The sequence below is a fragment of the Perissodus microlepis genome, chromosome 17 (assembly GCF_051167445.1).
Source record: "Perissodus microlepis isolate ML-2025 ecotype Zambia chromosome 17, ASM5116744v1, whole genome shotgun sequence".
Lineage (NCBI taxonomy): Eukaryota > Metazoa > Chordata > Actinopteri > Cichliformes > Cichlidae > Perissodus > Perissodus microlepis.
This window is the reverse complement of record NC_140477.1, coordinates 10,248,996-10,273,109: the sequence shown is the minus strand read 5'-3', so window position 1 is coordinate 10,273,109 and position 24,114 is coordinate 10,248,996. Positions and strand designations below refer to the sequence as shown.

General features: G+C 38.9%; 1 protein-coding gene across 3 annotated transcripts in view; it reads left to right on the top strand.

Moving 5' to 3' along the window:
* cacna2d4a (calcium channel, voltage-dependent, alpha 2/delta subunit 4a) overlaps window positions 1-22,803 on the top strand; it is a 100,162-nt gene extending 77,359 nt beyond the window's left edge. For all 3 annotated transcript variants that reach the window (XM_084909466.1, XM_084909465.1, XM_084909467.1), the window contains 12 exons: window positions 4,619-4,680; window positions 13,741-13,755; window positions 14,241-14,285; window positions 14,514-14,576; window positions 16,053-16,123; window positions 16,946-17,021; window positions 17,108-17,160; window positions 18,011-18,066; window positions 18,743-18,863; window positions 19,522-19,642; window positions 20,009-20,086; window positions 21,270-22,803. In XM_084909466.1, the coding sequence (XP_084765592.1) occupies window positions 4,619-4,680; window positions 13,741-13,755; window positions 14,241-14,285; window positions 14,514-14,576; window positions 16,053-16,123; window positions 16,946-17,021; window positions 17,108-17,160; window positions 18,011-18,066; window positions 18,743-18,863; window positions 19,522-19,642; window positions 20,009-20,086; window positions 21,270-21,362 (854 nt within the window). In that variant the 3' untranslated portion in view covers window positions 21,363-22,803. The remainder of the gene's footprint in view (window positions 1-4,618; window positions 4,681-13,740; window positions 13,756-14,240; window positions 14,286-14,513; window positions 14,577-16,052; window positions 16,124-16,945; window positions 17,022-17,107; window positions 17,161-18,010; window positions 18,067-18,742; window positions 18,864-19,521; window positions 19,643-20,008; window positions 20,087-21,269) is intronic.
* Window positions 22,804-24,114: the final 1,311 nt, after the last annotated feature.

The window sequence follows — 24,114 nt, the reverse complement described above, 5'->3', positions numbered from 1 at the left end:
TGTGCACCCTGCTCTCTGTCTGTCTCAGTCTGCCCGCTGTGTGTGCTCACTTTCGTCCTTTTTCTCTTTTCCCTTTTCCCCTGCTGTTTGTATTATATCTGTTCACACATCTATTACAAAACTTTCTGTCATTTCTAAGTGTGTGTGTGTGTGTGTGTGTGTGTGTGTGTGTGTGTGTGTGTGTGTGTGTGTGTGTGTGTGTGTGTGTGTGTGTGTGTGTTCCAGGTTTGTGTGAAAGAGGAAAAAAAAGAATGAAATGACCTCTTCACAAGTGGCCTTATTTTCAGTGTCCACTCTGTGCATAGAGACTTAGCCAGCGTGGCAGTTTAATTTATCGACTCAGTGTGTGTATGTTCTTATATATTTAGCCTGTACTCCAGGGTCTTGCTAAAGGACCCATCAACACTAACTGCTCACTGATCATTTAACACAAGATGACCTCCTGTGCCACCTCAATACAACACACACTCACGCGAACACGTTAAACAATGTCAAATATGTGAGAGTGGGAAGCTATTAATAGCAGCACATTACCACTCTCTGCATGACTTCTCTGGATGGAAAGTGCACAACGCCAAAAGACCTGAGACACTAAGGTTTGATTTTTACATCCACCATCAGTATTAGACTACCAAAAAAACTGTCACCATTGATTTCTTCACTATTTAGCCAAGACAACAGTCTTTTAGTATCATTAAGAATACAATCGTGTAAAAAAGAAAATGCGTCTTCTTTCACTTTCACAGAACATATTAAATCTTATCCTTACCTGATCTTAAAATGTAGGAAAATTACAGCCTCGGTTGAACAACACATGACATATTGCACCCTGTTATTATTTAATAAACAAATAAATAAATAATAAAAATGCAGAAGCAGTATGAGAAAAACCAAGTATGGCCTTACTGCTTCAAACTGAATTTATAAGTAAGTAGCACTCAGGTGTTTCTAATCAAATGGACTTGAATGATAAAAGCAGACGTTTTGGCTGGTTGCTGGAGCATTCAGGCGTGTGCTAACAGAATACCAAGAAAGAAAGACACCAGCAATGATCTTAGAGAAGCAGTTGTTGGTGCCCATCAATCTGGGAAAGGCTATAAGGCTGTTTCCAAACAATTTAAAGTCCATCATTCTACAGGGAGGAAAATTATTCACAAGTGGAAACCACTGAGTTTTTCCTGGAGTGGACTTCTCAGCAAATTCACCCCAAGGTCAAACAATGTAATAGTCAGAGAAATTGCAAAAAACCCAAGAGGTACATCTTAGAGTCTACAGGCTGCAGTGTGCATATTAAATCTTAAAGTTCATGACAGTACAATTAGACAAAAACCGAACAAGTTGTTTGGAAATTTGCCAGAAGAAAGCTTCTTCGCTCTGAAAAGTACACGGCAGCATAGGATAAGTTTGCATTGTTGCATTTGAACAAATTGCAACACTTCTGGGGCAGACAATACCAAAATGGAGATCCATGTCAATAATGCACAGTACCACGTATGATGAAAACCAAACACATTTGGTTTTTATATCAGCACAATCACCTCATACCAACTATGAAGCACGGTGGTGGAGGGGTGATGATTTGGACTTGATTTGTAATCACAGGACTGAGCACCTTGTAGCCATGAACATGAACTGCTCTGTTTACCAAAATATGATATGCTCAAATGTGACACCAATGTGTATAACAGCTTGTGTTAAATTGCACTGTGCAGCAGGAAAATGATTATACTGAATGAGCATACCAGCAAACTTCCAACATTAAAATGTGATCCAGGCTAGCAAGTCTTCCAGCCAGCCTTTCCGCTGATATGACTGATAGTTTTTGGTTTGTTTTTTAACTGGAAATACATTATTAAAGTCAACCTATGTCCTCAGGCTTCCTGTGAGCACTTTTCAGGACCAATCTATCCAATTTTCTCCTTTGTCTTAACTTCCATGCCCACTAGAGGGCTTTTTAACACTGTAATGTTAACAACATATGTTGTTTGGGGTCATTGGGTGAAATAACAGATGCTGTCTCAGACTAACATGTGATCAGTGATTACATAATAATACTGATGGATTATAATAAGCTGCTTGCACAAAAAAAACTTTCTGTGTTTTGAATAGGAGGCAACCTTCATTATCTTGTTTTTTTATGTTTATTGTGTGTTTATATGCATCAAATTTACAAAGATCAATCATTTATCTGCATTGCAATAAAATGAGTCACATTAGGCAAATAAAAACTTAATTCTAGAACTTTATAAATGTTTCAGAGATAAACTAGAAGGATGGATGTTTGTAAATTCAGGCCTTTTTTCTGGCCTGTTTTCCTTCTTGCTCAGTCTTTTTACCAGTCATTCACAGTTCACCTCCCTCCATCTCTCATGACTCTGTCTCGCCAGTATAATAACCAATTAACTCCAGCTCTTGGTTGCTTAAATTTTTTATTTATTTCTTCATTAATTAATTTCCTGTTTGAAGTGTACTGCGCAGTGATTGGCAGCTTGCGCTAATTGCACCTCACACTTTGTGAGTGTGCAGGATATGCTTCCACACACTCAATCACGCGCGCACACACATTTTCACTTCCATCCATGCAGGGTCATGCATATCCTTGTGTACACAATTGGATGCAAATCAAACACACATCAAGGGTTGAATACTTGCAAGTTGTGCACACACAATGTGAAAAACAGAACCATTGCCGCTTACACTCAGAAACTCACACACACGGATCAGTGTTGTGATTTTAATTAGATTTAGCCTATCAGCCTCCAACTCAGAAAGGCAAAAGGCAGATTACTGCTGCCCTCTATTATTGCCTTACAACACTTTATCTGAGATTATGGTGGAGGTAGACACTTCAAGGTCACTAGCGCCAGCAGGGAGAGGCGATATGAGAATGGACAGTTTCCGGCAGTTTTTCTTCAAAGGAGAAAACACAGCAGATCCCACTTATGTTAGTCTGTAGATTTTAACACCTATGAATATTTTTTAACTTACCTGATATTTTTTTAAACAGCTCCCCAATCAGCTTAGTATTTTTTTAGTGTGTACCTGACTGATTACAGGCTGATTACAGCTGGGACTCTGCATCACGCTTGATTTTCAAGCGATTGGACAAAACCCAGCACATTTCCAGTCACAAAAACGCACACCTGAGGACAGAACACATGGGAGCATTATCCTCATAACATCCTGATCTCAACGAGAACACATAGGTCCTCGGGCATCTGTAATTCATCCCATAATATGCATTTAACAAGCAAAATTGAAAGAAATATGTTCAGTTCGCTGACCACATCTGCCCCTCCAGGTTGAGACATCCACGTGGCAGAACAGCAGTGCAGCTCGGACAGAAGCTAATTCATCCATGATGCTCACGCTGACTGATTACACAACTCACGCTAATTTCATGCTAATTAAAGTTCTGATGGTAGCGAGGGGAAACAATGGCTACCTGGAAGAGAGACAAATGCATACAAATGTGTAAAATGCAGTATTTGGTTTTTGCAGGGCCACAGCTACCACTGAGGACAGCATTTATTTTTTCTTGTCTTTTATAATATTTCCAGGAATGTGGCCTAGAAACAAATAAAACATTTTCTGGGCCACTTTCCCAGAAATAATGATTAATTGATTTTTTGGCATTATTGTTATATGCTGACATACTTTACAATACGCGTACCTGCAGTGGCTCTGTAAGGAGGGGTGTGTGTGCAGGCATGTGTGTGTGTTTATCTGTTTTGTGTATTGTGAGCATTGCAAAGGCTTTCCCTAAGTAGCTGTACTGAGCTCGCCGGGAGAAAAACGCTGAGTCTTTGATGCTAATATGAAGTGTCATATCTTCCCTCGCAGAGTGTGTTTGTTGCATGTGTGTCGGTGTATACAGTATGTGCGCACTGGGGACTTATGCAATTACAGTTCCTTTTTGCATTAACTGAAATGCTGACAGACATACAGCCCTGAGCTGACAGAAGCAATCACTTTGCCGCCGTGTGTGTGTGTAAGTGCGTGAGTGATACGCTCTAATTCTAGGTTTAATGTTTTCTGGCTGTGAGTGCTGTGTTGTAGAGAGAGGCCGGAGACACACACGTGTGCGCTCACATAAACATTCACGATGTCTAAGAACAGGAGGTTCACATGGCTCAGAAGGCCATTTAATGTAAAAGGATTTTCATAAGTTGAGCTCTGAAGGCAGAGCTGATCTGTACAGAAGGTCCTCTTTTACTCCTCCAGCCTCAGAGCCGAGAGATGGTCGTCTCTCACTGAGACATTAATCGGCTCATTAATTTTCTTTATTCCTAAGTGCTAGAACTAAAGTTTCCCCTCCCTTTTCCACTAACGGAGCTGTTATTGCTGCTGAAGCAATCACTGCTTACTGAAAATATTATCGCAGCACTGCCGTCTTTGAGCATCACTAATACAAGTTATATGTTGCTACTAGCCTCACTTGATATTTTGTTACCGCTACCACTTATAAAACTGTTATCAGCCTACTTAATCATAATATTGCTTTTTCCACCCGTCTTCATATCGGAGAGAAGTGATTGTAGCATTATTTATCCAGTCAGCGTTATATTAGACGTTTTATTGCACCTGATTGATGTCTCGCTTTCTATCTCTCTCACAGCCATCGGGGTCCAGATGACTCTGGAGGTGATTGAATCCAGATTTTGGGGCATTGCAGCACAGGTAGGTCCACAGAGTGTCTGTTAGAGCAAGATCTCTCCATAAAACTTTTTATAGTCTTTGTAAAAGTGCTGAAAGATGAAGTTACTGAGATTTACTAAAAAAAAATAGAATGTTAGAATAGAGAACAAGACAGTTTTGGATGCACTCTTAAATAAAACTGACTTGTAGCTACATCGCTGACTGTTATTAACTTTATTCTTTCACAGCTCTATTATTCAGTGAAAAACTGTGCTATGAGTTCTTATATAAGTGTGTAGTGATTGAAAATTAGGCCCTGTAATTACTGTAGTATTGGTTCATTTTTTTTCCATATTAGATTTATTATTTCTCTTTGTTTTTTTCCCCCAGTAAAAGACTGAAGATGCTTTTAGAAAAAACAGCACATACTTCAGCTTGTAAATAATAACTCCATTCCTCTCCTCCAAACAATATCCCCTATTTTATTTCCTTTGGGTTGAACACTGTGAATATCTTTGCATGCACATTTTTCCATTTCTGCTGCAATCCAAAAGAAGATTTATATTTTGTCAGATTTCAGTTTCAATTTTAGCTGAGCGCTGTCGTGAAAGCTTTGTTTTACAATGAGATGAAAGGAGGGCAGCAATTTCTGAGTATTTTTACTTATCAGGATTTTGCATCCTAAGCTGCTTTTCCAGTTTGAGAAATGCAGTGAGTGAATATAAACCTGATCAATATTCTGCATGAAACGTGGTTGGTAATGAATACACTGTCTGTTCCAGGAGTTTAACCTGTGATTATAGGTTCATTTTCTGCTCCATTAGTTGGTAATTACAGCATTCAAACTTTGTTTCATCCAAAGCTTAATGTAATGTGTTCTGTATCACTGTTACCAATATTAAAGGAGCGCTAACCCTGCTTTAAACATAGGAGTGGAAGAATAAATGCCATCATTAGAGTTGTTTTCATTGCATATCTTGTGCGCTAAAGAGAGATCTTTAGAATCAGCACTGGATTGAGTGACGCAGAGACATCCAAGTGTGTTATTTCCTGGGCTAAATCTGGTCAGCTATTCATTGCCTTTATAAAGCATCCCTTTATGTCCAAATTTGTTTGAAAAGTGAAAGGTCATCTTTTTCAGGCTGTTACAAAGACTTGAATTCATTCATCCACTTCTTAACCGCTTATCCAACTTAAGGTCGCAGAGGGGCTGGAGCCCAAATGACACTGGGCAAAGCTCCAGTTGGGTGCCAGTCTGGGAGTCATGGGGCTCACATAGACACCAACACAACCAACATTTAACAGTCAACTGCAAACTACACTATTATCCAATACTGAAAATGCATCTTATTTTGTACCTCACATACCTGTGGTTGTTGCCACTGGGAGCATTAATTTATTTCATTTGCCAGAGGGAGACATTATCAGAACAGCTGATTGATATAGGTCGATTGTTTCAAACTGTCAGCACTTTGCCAGAACTGTGTCCTATAGATTTTCACTGAGTCCTGTCAACAAACGCTTAGCACCTACGATTGTTATCAAACAGAGCTCTGCTAACATCAGAGATAACCTTTCTTTGTAGTTTCTGCTTGTTTTCTGCATCTTACAGTTCAGATGTTACACATAGATTTATCTGACAGACTTGTTTATAATAAAACAGCCCTTCTCTGGATAGATCCCGAGCCCCACCTGAGCTGATTTTTCTAGAGAATATGTGCCCCCAAATTCCAAAACAAACACTTTCCCCAGCAATTTCTCGAAGAAAAGTTCACTCTTACATCTTATGTTCACTCTGATTCTCCTTCAGCAGTATGCTGCTGCCATGCTGTTTCCAGGGACAACCAAGTGTATAGAACTTAAGCTTGTACTGTGTTATTTTGGTTAGTCAATTGCTTGCTTCCTCGTCACATTATGTTGAGCATTACTGATATAAATGTTACGGCCTAGCAGGGCCTCCTCCTGAAGTTGCCTGTGTGGGTGTGTCCTACCATCTCTCCTGCCTTAGGTGCCACCTTTTTCTTTTGTACAGCTGACTCACATCAGCAATTAAAGGTATTTAAGGGCAGAGAAAGGTGAGCTCTGGTGCCAGAGTGCCATGTGAGTGGTTGCAGCTCGTGAGCTGTGTGTTTGGTGGTTGCTTGCTCCTGCTCGGTGGAGAGGAGTGTGTTTGGTCACTAATCTCTTTTTGACTTACTTTTCAGTTTACTGACCAATACTTGAGTTTTGGTTTGTTGCTTCAAATGGTGATAGCGGCTTGTCCGTCTCTTTTAGTTGAGTTATAAATAGAAACCGTAATAAAACATTTAATAACCATTTTGCCTCGCTGTCTCCTTTTTAAGACCTGGACACTTTTGGTTACCTTCCCTAATCCAGAGGTTCCCAAAGTGTGGGGCGCAGAGCCATTACAGGGGGGGCGCGGTATGAAAAAAAAAAAGAACGCTTGGTCACTGCTAGCATAGTGGACAGGTTTTTGACGGGTTCCCACACAAACGCAAAGCAGGAGATGAAGCATCGCCAAATATGTTTCCAAACCAACTTCCTTCCAAACCAAAGACTAGAAAATATGGTGAAGCATATCTTGCCTTTGGCTTCACCTGCACAAGTGCCAAGGTAGGTCTCCCCTGCAAAATTGGTTTTCCCTGCATCGGGAGCACACGCTGGGCTCTCCAAATCACGGACAAACGGTATCCCACAGTTGTTTATGTTTTTGAACCCATTTTGCACAGAGTGGCATTTTTTGAAAAATGTATTGAGAGCAATGTTGAATATTATTACACATTATTACAAACATTTTTCTTGTAAAACAAAAGGGGGGCCTAGCAAAAAACAGTTTGGGAACCACTGCCCTTATCGCCTGGACCCTTTTAGGGGAACGTAACAATGAACTGGTGCATTGTTGCAATTATGCTCTCATCCTGATCATGCAGATCACACAATCAAAACATGCTGTTTTCCACATGTTACGGTGTCATAGGGGTGCAATATTAAGAAATGCTTGGTTCAGTGGCGAGGTGTTTATAGTTATGCAGAAGAGGTGATGTCCCTTCACTCTTTAACCAAATATCATTAGTGTTTAAATACTAGTTCTACTGCATGGTTAGGGTTAGGGTTATCCTTTTGAGTTCTTCCACACCTTCAGAAAAATATTTTATTTAGGGAAAACTTTTTTTTTTAATTTGGCCTAACACTTCATGCAGCAGGTGTTTGATATCTTGGCCATTGGCCTCGTCGTGTCCCACGGCTGTAAATGACAGCAGTTAAAAGAGCATTAAGGCATCTGGCTAGCCATTAAGTGATGGATAGCTTCCATCGCCGAATACAGCAGCACCCAGGTTTGTGAGTGTGTATGTGTGCACGTGTTTCTGTGTCTGTGGTGTCGTGATGGTGGGATTTTGAAGAAAAGATTGAAGAAAAGATTATTCGATATCTGTATATGTGCTTATTAATGGTAATGTGTGTGTGCTGGGCAGACACCATATGCATGGCCATCTGTGTGCAAGTGCGTTGTTATGTCCATATCCATCAGCTATGAACTCATTAGCATTATGTGCAGCAGAGTTGTTATCCACTAGATTTATGATGCATTTACACAAAATCATTCCTGTTTACTGTGTGAATACTTGATACTGTCGTTCCTAAATCTGTATTTTTTCTTTTTTTCCTCCTTACTTTTCCACACTTCATTTCTTATCAGCTGTGCCCCTTTTCTTACATCCATTCCTTTCTTATCTCCCATGCTGTCTCCTTTCCTCTAACCTCTCTTTTCCCCCTTAGGTAGTTTACATAATCATCTTGTCTTGCTGCCATGTACTAGATCTTTATTTCAGAGAGTTTGTGTCTGTGTGTCTGTGTGTGTATGTGTGTGTGTGTGTGTGTACTTACACTATAGGCTTGTTTTTTCTGTGTATGTTTATGCATGTCCATCCATGCAAACGTGCATGAAATCTTCTCTATAGTCTATTTTAAGTACTCTCCCTGAGGGGTGGAGATACTGTACCTGCTGTAAATCCTAAATGAAAGACTTAGTGTCAGGAGGAAAGATAATCAGTCACATGGCAGCTATAACCTATTTATCTATCTAAAAATACTGCTACCAATGGGTTGTCATATTTACCCTCTGTGTTGGGGCACAGACAGTCAGTGTTAAGAGAAACTATATTGCTTTTCCTCTCATTTGTACACTTCTTCACCATTAGCTTACTCCGAGAGACATACAGTATATGAAGTAAAGGCAACTAATAATTGGATTGCCTTAATTACTGATTAAAATTTGCTTTAGCTTTGTGTTTATGAGAAAAGATTAAGGCAAGAAACTGTGCACTGTTATCATGTCAGTAGAAGCCACATGAGTGAGGGTCACCCTTTTGTGGCTTACAGTGGGAGCTTGTCTATCTTAAAACCTGATTTATTAGTAAATGAGTTTCATAGTTAGGGAAAAATAAAGCAAGAGCTAAGATCCTTTTGAAGTCTGTCAGGATCATAATAGGAAGCTCCTTTTACAAAACTCTACTGTGCTCATTCCATCCATGGAGTTTAAAAGTTATGTGTGTGTTAGATACAGTGAAAAATGCAAATACAGGAAACAGAAAGTGTAAAAATGAAGGATTAAATATGACTGGTAATATATGTCTCATTGCTTTGCTCCGCTGACAGATTATAATATCTACAATGATTAAATCTGAAAAACAGACTTTCATAAAAATACATGATATTAAAAAATACAATGCAAACCCTATAATATAAGGCTCCATGTGTCTCTCAGAGCCGACTGCTGCTATATTTTGTCTGACAGCAATTCATGATTAGTGAGGGGTTCTGAGGCGACAGTAATGGGAATCAAAAGATGATAGATTTTGTGCTATTCACACCTTGGCATCCTATTTATCTCATAGAGAACACTCCTGTGTTTCTCTTCCTCTGTTTTTAACTATGTACTTACATTCTATTTCTGTGTTTGTGATCACACTACTCAATAACCATGAAATTATATGCAGGGGTGCACATAAGTGGTCCGCAGGTGCGGATTCGCTGTCAAAATAAAAGACGCGCACCAGATAAGAAGTTGCAACGTGCGTTTGGGTACATAAGATTGTCTGGAGGAGGACAGACATTTATTTAGAACTCTTAAAGATGTCGAAGAAGCAAGCTTCTTTAAGCAATTACTTATATTCTGGTGCAGAATATGCCGTGAAAATCCCACTCTAGCGGACAAAAACTGTGCCTTTTATATGTATGCAAACGCGCTTTGCAACTTGTTATCTGGTGCGCGTCTTTTATTTTGACAGCGAATACGCACCTGTGGACGACTTATGTGGACCCCGATTATAAAAAATTAAATTAATGTAATAAAACATTTTACTGAGAAAAAACGAGAATATATTTTAAATGAATCTGAAAAAACATCATCGTTTAAGATATGGATGTTAAAAAGGACGTTTTTAAAAGGAGATCTGAAAGTGGATACAGAGTTAGCATTCCTCAGATCTTCAGGTTCCACAGCTGAGAGGGCGGGAAGTACAGTCCCGGTCAATCATGGTGATGCACCACAAATTAGGAACCATTACTATAGTCCTACCAGAATATCTCAAGCAGCAGGTGTGCACAGGAGTTATCACATAAGAGACGTGGACAGGAGCTACAGCATTTAAGGCTTTAAAAACAAGTAGTAAAATCTCGAAAGCAATTCTAAAACTCACTGGTAGCCAGTGAAGGGCAGTTGGGGTAATGTGGTCACTTCTCTTAGTACCTTAAAAGTCTGGCAGCAGCATTTTAAATCAGCTACAGTCTTCTGATGTTTTGAATGCTGAGATCTGAGTAAAGTGAACTGCAGCAGTCTAGTCTGATAGCGATAAAAGCATGGATGACCTTTTCTGCAGCCTGCAGAAGAAAGAAATTATCTTGTCTTGGCTTGCTGGCTCATTCCAAAAATACACCGCTTTTCATAATCTTAGTAAAACACACACACACACACACGCACACACACGTTTTTGAGCATTATTAGATAAGATACCCAGACTAGACCAGAGACTAATGATGCTGCTTTTGCTGTGGCGACTGTGGGCAGTTCTAATAATTACCTCTGATTTGGAGTCAGCTACAGAACATTTATGGAAATCCACTTTTTTTTCTTTCTTATTTGGCGTAGGACAGGAAACAGGATGCACTAGTGATGAACATAGATGCTCTCAGGGAACTCTCAGGTTGGGTGCCCTTTTCCATTTAGAAATGGATGTGTTGATTTATCAAGGCACACATTCAACAAAGTGCTGGAAACATTCCTAAGAGATTTTAGTCGGCATTGATATGTCACATGCACATCTATGATAAGAGTCTTTTCCCACTACATCCCAAAGCTGCTCTACTGGACTGAGGTTCAGTCACTGTGGAGGCCACCTGAGTACAGTGAAACCATTGCCATGTTCAAGAAAACAGTTTGAAATGATTTGACATTTGGGACATCTTAATAGCTGCTTTCAGCCATTAGAACACGGGCACATTGTAGTCATAAAGACAAGGCCAAAGTTGATGGTACAAAGGGGTGTATATACCCCTAGTGTACGACCATTCCAACACTACCCAGCTGAACCATTGATACAAGTCAGGATGGACCCATTGTTTCATGTTGTTTTCATCAAAATCCGACCCTACCATCTGAATGTCGCAGCAGAAATTGAGATGAGGCAATGTTCTTGTTCTTAGGTAAAAGGAGTGGCACCCAGTGTGGTTTTCTGCTGCTGTGGCCTAGTTGGTTTAGGGTTGAATGTGTTGTGCATTCAGAGATACTCTTCTACATACCTTTTTTTTTTTTAAATAGCAGCGGTTATTGGAGGTACTATTGCCTTCCTATCAACTTAAAGCATTGTGACCATTCTCCTCTGACCTCTAACATCAGCAAGTCCTTTTCATCCAGAGAGATGCCACTCCCTGAACAGTTTCACTTTTTGTACCACTCTCTTTAAGCCCTTGTCATAAACCAGCTGTGTGCAGGCAGGAATAGGACCCAAACGCAAACTCACGGAGACGAAAACGTAGACTCAAAAGAACACAGCTTTATTGCTGGATGCAAACCAATACAAAACTAAACTGGGAAAATTCTAATAAAAATACACTTGGGGAAACACGGAGAGGTACACACAGCTATGAGGGAGCACGCGACACGGAACTGAGGGAGACACTAACATAAATACACAGAAGCATAACGAGAAATGAGAACACATGGGGAACACCGCTGACACGAATAACCATAGCAAGACAGGGAAGGCAAGACTGAACGGAATGAACATGGAAACACGAGACCTGCACAATAAGACAGGAAACAGAGGAACATGATGCAGGAGTGGAGGAGAGGCAGACGAGAGGGAGCGAGGGAACACGAGGGAGAGAGAGACATGACTGGCTGGGGAAACATGATGGAATAAAACAAGGAGGGGAAACAAGGCACAAGAACTCATACAAACACAAACACAGACGCACAGAGGGCAATGACACAAGGGGAAATTACTAAATAATCAAGGAACTAAACAGGGACCATAAGAAACTCAAAACAGGATAACCAGGCACTCTGGAAATAAACTTAAGACTAGTAAAGAGAACGTATACATCGATCATAATAGAAAACGACAAAAAACACAGGAAAACTGGAAACACTGGGTCAAATGACCCAGGACCATGACAGCCCTAGAGTTGGTTGTGTGGGGAAATCCGAATACATCTGCATTTTCTGAAATACTCAGACCGGCCTGTTTGGCACCATCCACCATGCCACATGCAAAGTCATTTAAATTACTTTTCTTCACTATTCTGATGCTCATTTTAAACTTCAGCAGCTCTTTTTCACCATATATAAATGCCTAAATGAATTGAGTTCCTGACATTGATTGACTGACAACTCTGTTAACAAGCAGCTGAAGAGGTGTACCTAATAAAGTGACTGATGAAGATGAGATATGATACATGAACTGTAAATAATTAGAAAAATAAAAAGAGAAGATCAACGCATTATTAACAATTATTGATTGTTTTTTTTGTTTTGTTTTAGCAGAGTTGTAGATGCTGATAAAATAAGAGCATGTTAGAAATTTCACTCACAGATGAATGTAATGTAATAAACATATTTAATGCTTCCCTATAGATTAAGCTTTTCCACCTTGGATGCCTTCTGAAAGCGCATATCTGTCATGCTCACAAATCATGTTAAACTAATGGGCGGTTTTCCACTTAATTTGCCAAGCAAATTAAAGCTGCAAAGAAGATAACTCCTATTGATTTCACTGTCTTTTTCTTCTACTGTCACCACATTTGTATGGTGGTTTTGATCAGTTTTGCTTCATATCTACATTGATTAGCGTGATTCCTGGGACTCATTAGCAAGGTTGTATATTTTCATGATCTGCTTCAGTTAGCAGAAAGAGACAGTTCCTTTTCTCGTAAGTGCTGCTCCTCATCAAGCTGTGCCATTTACCCGTAGTGTGTGGGGGAGAAGCATTGTCACTTCTGTCAGTCCACCAAATTGTAGTTTATTTCAGGAGGCGACGATGGGAAGCAGAGAAAAAGACTGACACTTTGCTGTAATGGGATTGAAAAGGATGATAGATGGTCTCATTCACACTTCGACATGCTCTGTTTAGCCTGACCATGAATCCAAAGACACATTGTCCATAGACGCCGAGCCACATATACTGCAGACAACATAAGATCATCAGGAAAACTGTTGGTGTTCATCATCAGTCCACAGACGAAAGAACAGAAGGAAAGTTTCAGACTTTGCTTTTGGTTAAAAACTTTTGTATTATGACAAATAGTCTGATTGCAGTGATACAGATCCCTTTTAATGTTTTCTTATAGCACAAACTGACGTTTTTTTTTATGAGAAAGCATCTAATTGTACACTATTTTCCAAAATTGCTGAAGTTTTACGAGCCTGCTCGAAAACTCATTAAAAAGGCATTTGAAATGTGTGTTCAAGAAAAGAATCTGTAGTCTTTTTTTTTTGTTAGCAAGCTCACAGCAGCAGAAGTAGTCAATCAGCCCACTTGCTATGTAATGTAATGCTTGTCATTTCTTTCCACTCTCTTTGTTGCCATCGTTGTGTCTTCCCAGCCAAATGACACAGATGTAAGTATGAATAATTTCTCCTTTCTTCATTTTTCAAAATATCGCACACTTTTTTTTCCTACTGAACCAAATTTAACGTCCTCAGCACCTGCTAAGCTCTGTGAAATCAGCTTCACACCTCAGTTAAAACAGATTACACATTCACATCCACACAGTCGGAGACATGCTAACATTACACATGCACAAACTTGCTAACAAGCCACTCAGATCCCATCACAGGTAGATAGCCCATATCTCACAGAAATTAACAATTTCACACCAACACAGACACGTTTTTTTTTCACATACACATGCACTTGTCGACACTGTCGCACTCTCAAGCCTAACACCCCCACAGCCAAACACAGACAGAGCATGTGTCACTCACACAAACATGCCCTAATCTAAGCTCAGATGTCGATTTGATTAAAGAAAAAAAATCTCTCTAACGTTGGATTATGGTGAAATAATCACACATTTTCCTGTCTTGATTTCTTTACTGCCAGTGCTCAAATGTGGAGGGGATTTGTCCTCTTCGCTGTGACAGCTTAGTGAGTATATCTTGCTTTTGAATGACACTGCCATAAAGTGTATTATCATTATTATTATTCTTATAAATATATAAGATTTATTATCTTTTGCTACTATACAAAACTACAAAGCTGAACACTTCATGAATACGTGGTATAAATTATTTAGGTGTCTGTGTTATCTGTGCTCGTGATGTTTGACACAGATGTTTCCTTACATAAGTAATTGGTTCCTCTGTCTCTTACCAGGATATCGAGTGCTATGTGATTGACAATAATGGCTTTGTCCTCATTTCTGAACAGCGCAATGACGTGAGTTCTCACACATGCACTCACAGAATATGGCTGGAGTGCTCCTTAGTCTTTGACTTGATTGTTTGAGAGCCCTTCCACTCTTCAATATTTATTACCTTAAAAGAAAAAAAAAAGGTGAAAACGGTTAATGTGTTTTTTAACTGTCTTCTCATCCTGTTAACCACTATTAACCAGCCCAACAGAGAAAAATATTTAATTTTTTTTAACCATAGGGCAGTGACATCCTGGGGCAGTGTACCTCTTTTTTACTTTTACATATTTACATTTTCAAATATCAACCTTTTCCCACAGTGACTATCAATAATAACTGTAATCAGTGAACTGAGTCAGAGGTAATGCTGTACTGTAATGTAGTACACCAATTCAGAGGTGCAAGGAACATTTCTCAGCAGACAATTATGTACAATTTCAAAACACATAAAAACACATTGTGATCTTTGATGCCTTTTTTCATCTAACGAGCATTTAAAACCAATTATTCTATAGAAGAAGTGAATGTAGTCCACCACTGCATCCACAAATGCACTAGGTCAGGGGTGGGCAATCTCAGTCCACAAGGGCCGGTGTCCCTGCAGGATTTAGATCTCACCTTGGGTCAACACACCTGAATCACATGATTATAGTTCATTACCAGGCCTCTGGAGAACTTCAGGACATGTTGAGGAGCTAATTTAGACATTTAAATCTGCTGTGTTGGTTCGAGGACACATCTAAAACCTGCAGGGACACCGGCCCTCGTGGACTGAGATTGCCCACCCCTGCACTAGGTGCAGGGATTCCCAAGATAGGCAAGTGGCTCCAGCAGATCTCAGGAACAATATCCAAGATCTCTGTCCAAAAGCGTAGTCCTAGGAACAGCTAAGATGCTGCGCAGGACTCTCAAATTCCCAGGCCTCTGTAGTCTAACAACTCTTGGAAATCATGATCAATATATCTTTTGGACTAAGTAAAAGAGGGACGATCTCAGTTGTTATCAGCACACAATTTAAAAGCTAGCCTCTATGTTGATATCAGGAGTATTATTACACAAGACATGGTTAACTTGCACATCTGTGAAAGCACCATTAACACTAAATGATATATATAGACTTAAGCACTTATTATGGGTATAATGGCCTGTCAGTCCAGATCTTATGTCCATTGAAAACATAGTTATGTTAGAAAAATGCTATGATCAAATTCAGGTTCACTGCATAGCTTTCAACAAGGATAATAGTTTAGCAGCTGGTCTTTTTCAGTCAATTAGAGATTGCCAGTTTTTGCATTTTGCATTGTACACAGCAGCCTAAGGTTTTCATAACTGGGAGTTTATTGTGACTAAATGCTCGACCACGCAGTTCGCACAGAGGTGAAAGTGGACAGGAGATCACAGAAGTGAACTTATATTTCCTCTATCAGATTATTGGGACTTGAGTTTTTTATGTTCTGCCACACTGATTTTTTTAGACTTCTTTCTTCTCTCTTTCTTGTTAGGCGGGAAGGTTCTTTGGCGAGATTGATGGCTCAGTGATGACCACATTGATCAGGATGGGCATGTTCAAAAGGTAATGCCTGGTTGTCATTCCTCGCCTGATTGACTGGTTGAACGGCCATCCTGAGAGAACCTGCGGTTTTCTCACTCTGTGTGAAGTGCCACTTCATGGGTCCTGTGTCTCCGAACGAATATCTGGCTCGTAATTGCAATTGTGTCAGCCCCATGCTGTTTTGCTATCAGGTTTTAATTGTAGTTGTGTAATTATCTTAATCAGGGTGGCAGTTTGCAAATGTTTTCCTTTTCTTTTTTGGTTCTTAGATACCTAAACAGTGCATTAGTATGCATGCAGCGTAATGGTACAGTCTCTCTCCTATGCTCTCTGCATGCGCCCGTCTGACTCGGTGTTTGTGATTAAGCTGTCCGTGCCTTTCCTTTTTGCTCCCCTTTGAGTTTGAGGGGTTGGGATGTTTTTTTCTTCACGCTTAGTTTTTGCCCATCTTTTATGTTTGAAATCTCCTGAGTGATGTGCTATTTTTAAACAGCTAAAAGATTTTGTCATGCTTCATTTGACACAGGATATTACATAACTAGTTTTGAGCATGGATGATCTTTAGTAGCAATGTGAGCATATTTACACTCTGTGATTTTCTGTATTTATGTGTTCTTGTGTTTGACGACTGCGTACAAAAAAAACAACAAAAAAAATTGGTTGTCTGAAAAGTAATTCCTGCGTTGGGATCATTGTAAGTTACAATAGCTTTCAGGGATTCTGTAAAGGTTAAGCTCAGCCAAACATGTGTGGTAGTCTGGAGGGGGGTCAGGGAATCAATGTGGGTCGATACTGCCAGAAGAGCAACACTGTGTGCTTGTTTGTGTGCTCATGTTTCCTTAGGGTATCCTTGTTCGACTACCAGGCCATGTGTAAGATGAACTCGCACTCTGTCAGCAGCGCACGTCCACTTCTCAGTGTATGTACAGTGAACTCTCTCCCTATACAGAAATATTCCCAAAATCAGTTCTCCGTTAAATAGAATTTGTCCATCTATCTCTTCAGCCGTTCTACGGTTTGGCTTCAGCCCTCAAGTGGTTCCTCTCCAACTTCCTGCTGTAAGTGTTGCTAGGGGCAACCTGGATTGGCTATGCAGTTTTTGCTACATTGTCCGATATCCTATACTATGTAGTATATACTCTACAAAGGTACACTATTTTGTGCACTCATGTTACTTATTAACATCACCAGTTTTGCCAAATTTCAAATTTCAAATGTTGCTAGCAAAGTTAAACCATAAATTAAAAAAAAAAAAACTTACCTGAAAAGCTATTCAAAGATTCTTTATTGTCAAATAACTAAATTCTGTGCAGTAGTTTGCAGCTTAAACCCAGACAGTATTTAAAACACAGATGGATGCACAATAAATAAATATATATAATAGAGAAACAATTAAATTCCAAATTAAAAATGATTAACATAAGCTCTCAGCTGCCTGGATCGCTGTCCAGAAATCAGAGATAGTGTTAACCGATTATCCTCCATCAACAGATGGAAAAAATCAGATTGTTTTTATCTAATGTTTTTACACACAACATTATAAAAAAGCAATACACAACTGTAGTTATTAAATCTAATTGAAGTAACATTTTAGCAATTTTCTGTTAAGAAAGTCAGCCTCAGTATTTTTTCTATGTTTACTTGGTAGGGATAAAGTCACTTGATAAATCTAACAGCCTCAATAAAAGAGCAGGCTGTTTATCCAGTTAGGAGGGGAAAAAAACAACCACCAAAGCTACCAATTTCTGCTGAATAACTTGAGGACCCATTTTATTATTCCCATGACACAACTTTGGGTCCTGGCCCAGTTTTGGAAGGCTGCATGCAATATGCTTCCAGTCTGCTTTAGTCTATAATGATAGCCACCTAACTGACTTCCACTCTCCTCTTTTCTCTCTCTTTTGTAAGATTTCTCCTGGAGTTCAATATCTGTGGCTTCTGGCACACGGAGCATTTTGCTGACGGTGAGCTCACATTCAGAATAAATGTGGCTAATTAAGGCTGAGCCCTCTTTCTTTGTATCTCGTGTGTGTCATCTCTATTTTGTAAATTAACACAACCCTCAGAGCAGCTCTGGATGACTGTAATGCTTGGTTTATAAACCAATTCTTTAAAAAATATCATTCATCATCACTAAACCTGTCAATCAAATGGTCCTTATTATCATCATCCTTTGATACAGCCAAGCATTCTTTTAGGTGTGCTTTATTTTTTATATTATACTTCAGACCAAGAAAAGTATTTACTGTGTCTGTTACATAAGTGTGTTTCAGTGGGAGCAGACACATCTGGTAAGTTCCTCAAAACAAGAGTCAGGCATAAATTTGTACTGAAGTTAATGCAATTCTAAAGAAGTCAAACAAAAACATGGCTCAGAACAAGATAAGACATTTTGACAAGCCATTATGGCTCTCTCTGGTTTTAGTCCTATCATACGCAGAAAGCTAGGGTTTATTTGGCTTACGGAAGAAGCAGCAATAAAAGGCTGATGTGCGAAGAATTGATACGTTAGACCTTCGATTTCCTGTCACAGACTCTCAGTCTGTCAGTCACCAGCAAAATGTTACGCATACACTTTAACACACAAGCTCTGTTATAATTCTCATCTCGAAACATGACCCCTGTCTATCTCTCTATTAGCCTCAGTTCATAAGAAAAAAGGGGACATCCTGCAGCCGTGTGACACCGAGTACCCCAGCTTTGTTTATGAGCCGTCAGTCAAAGAGACCAACAGCATTATTAAGTGCGGACGATGCCAGAAGTAAGCGCACGCTCACGCACACTTATGCACGCAGAAATAGCAGTGAAGTCCTCTCTAAGCCCTACACCAGTCATATTAAATTGTTCCTCCAGAATCCATTTTCTACGGCTTTGCTCTGCTTTGCATACTGAGAACAGTTTGTATTAATACGAGAGTGGCAGAAAGAGGGAAATAAGTAGAAAGGAACTGATTTAGATCATGGTGTGTGGGGTTATGGAAAGACTGAGAAGCGGAGAAGGGAGAGTGACTCGTTGGAAAGCAGTGAAAGTATTAGGAAAGGTGAATGAAAAAAGTACAGGGACTGGGGAGGGGTGAGTGACAGAAACAAAGATGGAAAAGCACTAGGAGGTGGGTCGGGGGGTGGGGGGTAGAGTAAAAAGAGAAAAGCATCACTGGGTTGTCACCATAGGCTGGGTGTGATCACCCTCATGAGGCTAATGGTGGTATAACACAGCACAGCTACACGTGGTCCACACTCTCCATGATAGTTTTTGAGTAATGCTGTTAATATAATGACATTATAATCATGTGTGAATAATTATCATAATTATGTTATTTTATCCATCCTGCACTGCCTGGCTTGTGTCATTATGTTACATAGAAGGTTGTCTTTCTGCGTTTTTGTCTATTTCACACTTTTCCTTTTTGTTTATGTCAGGATGTTTGTAGTGCAGCAGATACCAGAGAGCAACCTGTTGATGCTGGTGGTGCAAGCAGACTGTGACTGCTCCAAACAGTACCCACCCATCACCCTGGAGCCAGAGGAAGTCAGATATATCCTGTGATGTTTATATTCATGGATCACGTGAATCATGTTCACATAAAGTTTGCTTGTTTTAACCTAACTGCAGCATCACCCTGCCTATACACTGAGTCAATCTGGGCACACTTTGTAGACCTACAGTACCTACAGTACAGACTCTTTATTCTAACATGTGTATTAATTAAGCATGCTGGCCTAAATCATTGTGTTTCTTTAACTGACTCAACCAGCCGCACTGTTAAGTTAGATTCCAGGTGTGAGCCTGCCATGTCATATCTTTAAAATGTTTATACTGCATGTCTTTAGTGGTAATATTTGAATGAGCGTGCAGGAAAACCATGCTATGCTTCTGTTGCTGCTCCTTGACCCCGCTGTACATAACTCGTCAGTTAAGTGTGACAGGATGAAGTCTCAAAAGGTTCGCAGACGCCCCGAGTCTTGCCACTCTTATCACGCACAGGTCAGCATTTTACCACACCACAACACATCAGAAAACACGTATATTCATACAACCCTGTTAAAGCGTAAATATTACAATAATAAGTACTATAAAAACTGAGCTCAAAGCTGAGCGGTTTTTCCTTCTTAAGTTGATGCCTGCAAAAAAAACTAGACAAACAAAACAAAGTAGGGACAACACTGTAAATGTTTTGGAACTGAGGAGATCAGTTGCTGCACTTTTGAAAGAGAAATTAATTCCCATTTTTGGTTGATGTAGGGTTTCAGCTCTGTAGCTTGGAGCTTCTTTTGTTATCTTTTTCTTTTACAGTGCACCAAATGCTTTTATTTGGTGACAGATTCTCACTGTGGGCAAACTACTGTTTTTTTTTATTTGTAAATGCAGCTACAAAGTTTGTTCTCTGATGAAGGTTTTCAGAAGTGTTCCCACTTCCATGCAGCAATTTTGACTACACAATCTGTGTTTTCGATGCAGAGCCTGAAGAGCATATAGTGTTGGTTTTCTGCTTTGTCTAGTTTTTCAGAATCTATTTAAAGATATGTTACTGTATATGAAAAAGTTCTCTGCAAGTTTACATTATGAAACATTGCTCTTAAGTTAATCAGCCAGACTGTTCAATCCTCCCTGTCTTTACTGATGAAAAAGTCTCTAGGATGCTCTTTTTACACCTATTCATGTTACTAATTGACCTCATTAGTTGTGAGATCTTATAAAACTTTTCTAGTATTTTTGTTGTCTGGCTTGACCTTTTTGAAACACGTTACTGGCATCAAATTCTAAATGAGCATATATTATGTTAAGAAATAATAAAATAATTGAATAAATAAAACATATTTTGAGCCATTGCTCATTTCTTTATATTTTGTTTCCAAGGAGGAAGACTTTGTTGTAATTTTTTAAGTGGTTATAAGCAAAGGCCTTCCCATTTTCCTGACTCAAGACTTTTGCACATTATTTCATTCAATATTCAATATTTTGTCTTTGTACTAGTTTTAATTTACCTTTTGTTTGTGTGTGTGTGTTTAAACATGCATGCATAAAACCAGCATTCTTCTCTTGTCTTACTCAACTGCTTCTGTGGCCCTAAAATGATTTTCTGTTTGAATACATAACATTTTCGTCAATGCTTGGTAGCAAATTGAAGACTCGCCAGGTGAAATAATTTTCTGCTTTGTCTCTGCAGGAGAACGCCGATGACTGTGGAGGAGCCTCTTTTATATCTCTGTCAACCTCTGTTTTCTTCATATGTCTCCTTTTTGCTGCTGTTGTTTCCTGATGACGGATAACTTCGCTCTTTTATGCTTCATCATATAAAGGAGAAGACGACAAAAACTGAAATCCTTGAGTGGATTTTTTTTAAACTACTGAACAGATTCTGCACATTTTGCTCACAAAGGCGACAGACGCAATCTCTCTTTAAGGACCTTGGATGTTATGAGCATTTGCTGTTTAACTTCAGAGAATTACATTTGAACTAAAAGCTGCAAAAAAGAGAACTTGCTGTACTGTTGTTGCCATGGATACTTTTTTCATTTGTTATTTTCTTATGCTCCACATTGTATCTCTGAACGAAAAGGGACTGAAGGGTGACGGCTAGCTGTGATGGGTGTTAATGAATAAGAAGTAACGATTCACACGGTACAACATGAAAAAGTGAAAAGAGAAAAACATGCATTATTCAATTCCCATATCCCAATGAGCTGTGTATTTATTTATTCACACACATGCATATTATATATGCGTTGGATACATCCAGTAAACACATCTAATGCATTATCTGCAGACTTTTGTAAATGCAGAATAGCCAGTGTGAAGAGGGCTGCAGTAGGGGGATACAGGGAAACACTGTTGTGTTGCTAATGAGTCACGTTAATAATGGACAAGCAGGCACAATTGGACTCAATGGATAATTATCTGTGTAAAATGAATATGCAATAAAGTAAAATAGAATGGCGTTGTCAGCGTCTATGGGAACTATGTTTTCACTTTTTATTTCCATCCTATAAATGTATGTTTCTGTGACTATTATTTTTACATATCTGTCTGCCTTTTTTTGTCTTTTGTCTCTCTGTACATACCATAACTAATTATGTATGTCTGGCTAATGGGCTGTAAATGCTGAAATGATAAATGAGCTGAAGATCGTCACACTCTAAAAAGGAAATATCTAACTAACTTTTCACATTAAAGCAATGCATACATGCATTTACAATGTATTTGGCACCATGGATTTACATTTTTGAAAAAATATACAAATGTTTTTGCGATTAAGAAATATTTATAGTTTTTTTTAATATGGTTTATGAACGCTCTTCTTAAGCCTTTTTTTCTTCATTTAAAATGTAACTTTTATAGCAATGCTCGCTATTATAGCTCAGTCACTAAAAATAAAATGTCACAGTAATAAAAATGTAATCTCAGTGTCAATTAGCACTATAAAACTAACTGCATATGATATTTTTGTATATATTTGCCTGTATGTTTTATATTTTGCACTTTTTGCTGAGCACTTAAATGCATTTTTGGCTCTGAGTGTCTGTGTAGCCTTTTCTACACCCATTTTTAATTGCCTCTCAAAGCACACATATAAGTTAATCTTATTAAGTTTCTGAGAGTTAATTATTTAGCTGTCCTGATTTTGTTTGTACTCTCCACGGGTTGACATTGCCACATCTATGGCCCTAATTTGTACTGTGTAAATAAAATTATAAATTTGGGTTTTGTTGTTGTTTATCTGCTTAAAACAAAAACTTGAGTAATTTATTTTGGCCACATAAAGGTAAATGGATAACAGTTATCAAAATTATGACTTTATCGGTAAGTGGATTCAGTCCTTCAGTTCTGTCTACTGACAACCTCAGATTTCTTTTTTTGTAATATATATATAAAAGAAATTACTCTAACTGGAATTTTAGTGATAGTCAAAGCTTTGTACTCATTCATACTTTGAAATTCTTTGGTTTGAACGCATAAAGTCCTGTCAATTCATCACAGGTCTAGCACAGATAGACAGAAAACAAAGAAAATCTACACTCACACCCAACTTAAAACCCCCAGTTAAGCATGCACGTCTGAGTACTGTGGGGGGATCCCAGAGCATCCAGAATGGCAAATGTAAAACATAAAACATTATATAGAAAGGCCCCAGCGGACCAGGAGGCACAAAAGAGGAAGCTCCTTGCTTTCAAGTGACACTGCTAATCACTGCATCTTCATACTAATAAAATATATTTAATTTGATGTGTAAAAGAACCAGTTTCAAATACCACCAGTAGACACATGGGAGGTTTAGGTAATATTAATTCATCCTCCTGACCATCAATGCAATATTAGCATTATTTTTAAAAAGATTTTCTCTCTAGTGAATTGTCAATTAAAAGTTCTAAAATTGCTGCATTCAGCCTCTTGCTTCACAGCTCGTTTGATATTATTTAAATACCTAAACAAGTAAACTGCAGACAAATATGGTCATGCAATGTTCCGAGTTTCACTCTGAAATCTATACCACTCAGGGGTTCTGATACGACAGCCTGGCAGTTTTGGTGATCAGATCCCAACAAACTAAATATGGGGCAAAGACTGTGTTTGTCTAGTGCAAAGTGGAAAACATTAACAATGCTGGGGGAATACCCCACATATATTATATTTCAAACTCTCTTGTTGAATAAATACAGTAGCGATTAAAAGAAAAGCATGAGTTTGTCCTAGTGCTCACACACAACAGTCTTTATAATCTCCTGTATTGTCAGTAAGGATGTGACGGTAGATTGGCATAATTATAACACACATATATTCTATGTCTCTTCACATTATATTTTCTCCTGTGTGAAACTAAAAAAAAAGACAGAAGTGTATTTCTCTGTGTGTCATTTTCTTTGTGGTAGTTTACATCATCATTCAAACTCTACAAAGCCCTGGAGGCTTTGATCTCTTTTAACTTTCCCTGATGACTATAGCATTGTAACAAAAAGCAGTTTATTGTAATAGAAAGTCTTCCCGTCATATAAATTGGGTAAAAGCCAGACTTG